A 5,812-nucleotide genomic window follows, 5' to 3' on the forward strand; every position below is an offset into this window, starting at 1 on the left:
AAGTGTTAGGACGCGATTCAGGCAGGACCCGTAAGCAAACAAACAAGAGCTGACGGTGTGAAAACAAGATCTTAATTAACTCAAGTGAAAAGGTGCGGAGTGCAGATCGTTCCTCCGAAAGAAGTGCGCGTGGTGACCTAAGAAGAGACGTCAGAAAAACCTAGAAAAGTTACTTGACGGAATGGAACACAAGAAGCTGGTGATTGGCAGCAGCTTTTGAAGACTGTTGATTGGTGACCAGCTGCAGGTTTGACGGTCACCAGCGAAAGGTATCCATGTGAATCCATCACGCCCCCTAGTGAGAAAACCAGGAACACAAAACACAAGCAAAAGGCGCCAATACGCAGGCCATGACAGTACCTCCCCCTCAACGGGCGCCTCCTGGACCTCTACCACACTTCTGGGGATGGTCCCAGTAAAAGTCACGCAGGAGGCTGCTATCCAGGATGTGGCACCGATGAACCCAAGACCTTTCCTCAAGACCGTATCCCCCCCAATCAACCAAGAACTGGAGACCATGTCCCTGCCGACGGACATCTAGAATGCGCTGGACCATCGATAACATGGGGGGGCCTCAGCTAGAGGGACCAGATCTGACTCAGAGAACATCTTAATCTGAGAGACATGGAAAGTGGGATGAATCCCAAGTGAAGGAGGCAACCTGAGATGAACTAAGGAGGGGTTGACAATGTGGTCGATTACAAATGGTCCCACGAAATGAGGAGCCAGTTTCTGGGAATCCACATGTAGGGGAAGATCTCTTGTAGAGAGCCAGACCTTCTGGCCCAGTTGGTAGGCGGGGGCTGGAATACAGTGGTGGTTGGCCTGCCTCTGAGTCTGTAGGGAAGTCCGCAGAAGGGCAAAATGGACCTACCTCCACACACTTCTGCAACGACGCGGGGTGGCCCGGACAGAGGGCATGGCCACTTCATCCTCCTGGAATTCAAACAATGGTGTTTGGTATCCCATGGAAGCCATGAAGGCAACAATCAGGTGGCAGCAGAGACCAGTGAGTTATGGGCATACTCCACCCAGGGTAGAAATGAACTCCAGGAGGCAGGATTTTGGGCAACCACGCACCTGAGGGCACTCTCCAAATTCTGGTTGGTCCTCTCCGCTTGACCATTGGACTGCGGATGATACCTGGATGAGAGGCTCACCAAGGCTCCCAGCGGTGCATAGAAAGTTATTTAGACTTGGGATGTAAATTGGGGTCGTCGGTCTGACACAATATCCTTTGGGAAACTGTGGAGATGGAAAATATGTCGGACCAGGGGATCCCCAGTCTCTGCAGCGGAAGGGAGCTTTGTGAGAGGAATGAAGTGGGCAGCCTTAGAAAAACGATCAACCACAGTGAGGATGGCATTATTCCCGTCCGATGGGGCAAGACCGGTGACAAAGTTCACTGTGATGTGTGACCAGGGGTGCAGAGGGATGTCTAGCGGATTGATAAGGCCAGCAGGTGGGAGGCACAAACTGGACTAGCTGCTATGAAGGCCTTGGCATCTCGAGCCATGGAAGGCCACCAGAAGCGTTGCCTAAGGAAGTGCAGAGTCCAAGAGAGCCTGGGGTAGCAGGTAAGTCTGGAAGAATGCCCCCACTGCAGGACCTCAGACCGGACCATGTCTGGAACAAAGAGGCGGTTGGGGGGGCCATTACCCAGATCTGGCGTGGTCCATTGGGCCTCCAGGACCCTCCTCTCCACTTGCCAGGAGGCAGCTCCCACGATGCAGGATGGCAACAGAATGGAGCTAGGCTCAGAGTGGGAGGGATCGGGCGAAAACAGGCGGGACAGAGCATCTGGCCTAGCGTTGCGGGAGCCTGGACGGTAAGTGAGGGAAAATCTGAAGCGACCCAAGAAGACAGCAAGAGTCCCTATATAAAACAAAGAATGTACAAACCAAACTTACACCTAATGTGCAAATAACAGTTCCCTCTGCTTGGGACAATTTGGGATTTACCCTGTTTAAATCCTTGATCTGTGTTTTCCACAACCTCTCTTCCTCACAGCCAGTTGACATTAAACTGTTAATCGTTGATCATGCACAGAGGTAGAGTAGGCCTCACAGCAGGTACCAAGGAGCTCTCAGTACACCACATGAGATTGGAAATGTGGAATGATTAATTTAGAACTGAGGAATGGACCTACAAACCTGGGAGGCAGTTTCCATGATGCAACATGGAGTTGGAGATCCAGGTGAGATTTTCAGACAAACCTTCAGTCCAGTTCTGCATGCTTCACCAGGGGCATGGCTGGTGATCAGCAGATCTGGTACATCACTACACAAATCTTGTGACATCAGCAGACCGTAGCGTTGGCCACAGAGAGAAGCTCCTTTTTCTGCAAGTCTTGGAACCAGCACATTCGGTAGCATAAACACACATAAAATGTACAGATGTGTAGCTGGAGTCATCTGGTTGTTCTGAGACTATTCCCCATATCACCCGTTGGCTTCAGAAGAATGGATTTTGGATGACCAGGCCCTGCATCTCTACCTCCAACTCTTGGTTGAGCCTCTCTTTCACTGCCTGTTGTAGTCCAAGTGGTGGGGGAGTGGCTCACAATTCTGTTCAGAAAATTGCAAATCTCTCTCCAAAAGCTGAAAACACATGGCTGATAAACTGCTAACATGATGGTGTTACCCAAGGGTTCTGGCAGCCACATGAACAAGTCCAGTGAAACACGTGAGCAGTGCCAGTGGGGGCTCGGTAGACGTCCATTAAACGTAGACCTGGCTTGAAGTTTGGCTTTGTGTGCACACTGTGCAAGCGACTATATTCTTTTCAACTTCCTTCTCCACGCATGCCACTCAAACAACTGTCAAATGAAGCAGAAATGCAATGCCCTCTATGTAGGCCTTAGCCAGAATGATCTAAAGTGCAGCTTTAGTGTTTTAGTGTCACTGCATTGGTTTTCTGTTCACTTTCAAATTGATTTTAAAATTTTATTTGTTTAAAATATCTTCATGGTCTTGCCCCAATCTACCTGACTGATCTTCTCCAGTCCTACGCTCCATCTCAAGCACTCAGGTCAGCAGATCAGTCTTTAATGGTTTCCCCAAATCTACTGTAGGAGCAATCTACAATTGGACAGTATTTTAGCAGTAGTTGTGCCAAACCTGTGAAATCAGCTGTGAAATTTTGACTATGTAGATAAAGAGAGCGAATAATAAGGGCAGACATGTAGAAATATTTTTGACCCTGACCGAAGGATCTTTAACATTTACTAAGGAGAGGTATTTGGAAAACAATAAAAGTTTCGTCCAACCCTTCAGGCAGATGCCTTATTAGCAGAAAACGTTCTTATTTGTTGATTGTCCCTGTGATGACCGCCTCCAGCAGAACATGATGTCATCCATGACTATATAGGCTGGGTTGTTTTGTTGATGCTGTTGCTGCAGCAGGTGCTGCAAGATATCAGAAAATAAAAGGTAAATTCCCACCTTAAATTTAAGCCTGATAATAAAGCATTGTTAATGCCTAATTAAGTTTTTCAGGGGGAAAACTGTCTACAGATTGTTTTTTTATATTGACCTTTTGCTTCTCTTGTTTCAGGCTGATGGAAAACTACACCTTCAATAGCTTTACCCTTCAGCTGGAGGGATTAAAGGTCACAGAATCTTCTGTGTATCCTGTCTTCTCCTTTTTCTTAGTCTCTTACATATTTATTATGTTGTCCAACATTGGTATAGTTGCCCTTATCTTCATTGACAGCAGTCTTCATCAGCCCATGTATCTTCTGTTTTGCAACCTGCCCTTTAATGATGTTCTGGGAAACTCTATCCTGATTCCACGTTTGCTGATGGACTTGTTGCATCCTCCCTCTGAACGCCTCATCACTTATTATGAGTGTGTGGTTCAAGCCTTCACCACACATATGTTTGGGACCACGTCTCACACCGTCCTCATGATAATGGCGTTTGACAGATATGTGGCCATCTGTAACCCTCTGCGCTACGCTGCCATCATGAACCACAAGATGGTGATCAAGCTGACGGTTTCTGCCTGGGCAGTGGCCTTTGTTCTGGTGGGGATTCTGCTGGGTCTGACTATACGGCTGAACCGATGCAGGACTCTCATCGCAAACACATTCTGTGACAATGCGTCTCTGTTCAAACTGTCCTGCGACAGTGTGGTGATCAACAACATCTACGGCCTCACATTCACTGTTGTCCTGTTCATAGCTTCGATCGGCAGCATCGTTGTGACCTACACTAAGATCACCATTGTCTGTGTGACCAGCAACAACAAGTCTGTGAACAGCAAAGCCTTGAAGACCTGCAGTACTCATCTTGTCATGTATCTCATCATGTCCGCAAGTGGAATTCTTATCATCGCCCTGCATCGTTTCCCTCAGTACTCAGACTACAGAAAAATCTGTGCCATTCTTTTTCACACAATTCCTGGCAGCATGAACCCCATCATTTATGGAATTCAATCTAAAGAAATCCAAAAATACCTTTATAAATTGTTTCAAGCCAGAAAAATTATGTCATCATATTAATGTGTTCTGTTTTTAAACATCTTAAACAATAATTATTTTTTTAGATAAACTGTAATTAATGGAAAATTATATTTTATCAGATGTAATTCATGTATTGACCACATACCTGTGACTTGATGTCTTTCCATTTACAATATGCATATTTGTGAGAGTGGATGGAAATGACCTACAAATGTGTTTCTCAACACTTCCTGAGACACTTTCTGTTAATTCCCCTTTTAAAGATGAACTTTTGAACTGATTGTGCAGAAGTGATAGAGAAAAGAAATATGTGCATTTTTGTTTTCTATGTAATATCAGACGTTGAACACTAAAATAGAACTGCTGCATTAACGTTAATGCAGTGTGGAAGAGTGGAAGGCAAACATTTATTGTATATTTACTGTCAAGTTATTTCTGGTTCCCGAGGTTTCTGCTCATTAGAGTTGCTTTTTTATTCTTATTCCATTATTCCATCCACACATTTTCAGTTTATCGTCTCAGTTTTTGGCCCCGTTTTGATTGACTTCACATATTTTTTTATTGGTGCATTTTGACTTTTCTGTAATTAAATGCATCCATCGTTCTGAGAGTTGTGAAAAACTTTAATTAATGTGGATAATTTATATGCATTACTACTGATCGGGTGTGGACTAATAGTAGAACTAATCACTTTCTGTTACGGCTTCAAGCCAAAATTCAAGGTGGAATCCAAGAATGCAGACAGGTGAAACAGCTTACAGTGAAAAATGGTTTATTTACACAATATTTACACCAGTGTGCGAAGCAGACAGAAATCTGCGGTACTCTTCGGAGAGGTAAAATGTGATAACCTAAGGAAAAGAGACAAAAGTCAAGGCTAGCCAAAAGCTGGAGCCTAGAATGCTGGGGTTAACAATGTCAAAGAGGAAACAATATGACACTGGTGGGACCATGTCCAATTCTGAAACCAGCTTTAAAAGAAACAAATAGAATATTGGATGCACCTTGAGGGAAGAAGACAACTTGAGGTGCACAGCAGATGGGTTCATGATCCGGTCCTCTTCGAACGAATTTAGAATAATTTTTAAAACCATTCTTTTGATTCCAAGGTCCTCAGAGGCCTAGCTCAATCCTACCTGGAGGAGCTAATGACACCTTACCAGCCCAATAGACCGCTCCGCTCTCAGAATGCTGGTTTACTTGTGGTTCCCAGAGTTTCTAGGAGTAGAATGGGGGGCCGAGCATTTAGCTACCAGGTCCCCCTGCTATGGAACCAGCTCCCTGTCCAGGTACGGGAGGCTGACTCCATCTCTACTTTTAAGATCAGACTTAAAACCTACCTTTTTG

The 5,812-nt window shown here is 45.3% G+C and overlaps 1 protein-coding gene across 1 annotated transcript; it reads left to right on the plus strand.

Moving 5' to 3' along the window:
- The first annotated feature begins 3,559 nt into the window (after positions 1-3,559).
- Positions 3,560-4,504, plus strand: LOC101068801 (olfactory receptor 52N2). The gene has a single exon (XM_003979146.2). The coding sequence runs from the start codon at positions 3,560-3,562 to the stop codon at positions 4,502-4,504; it is 945 nt and encodes a 314-aa protein (XP_003979195.2).
- The last annotated feature ends 1,308 nt before the right edge of the window (positions 4,505-5,812 follow it).

Source organism: Takifugu rubripes, chromosome 15 (assembly GCF_901000725.2).
Source record: "Takifugu rubripes chromosome 15, fTakRub1.2, whole genome shotgun sequence".
Taxonomy (NCBI): domain Eukaryota; kingdom Metazoa; phylum Chordata; class Actinopteri; order Tetraodontiformes; family Tetraodontidae; genus Takifugu; species Takifugu rubripes.

Bases quoted from the DNA above. Each gene is read 5' to 3' on its own strand.
- LOC101068801 (XM_003979146.2), top strand. From the start codon at position 3,560: ATGGAAAACTACACCTTCAATAGCTTTACCCTTCAGCTGGAGGGATTA.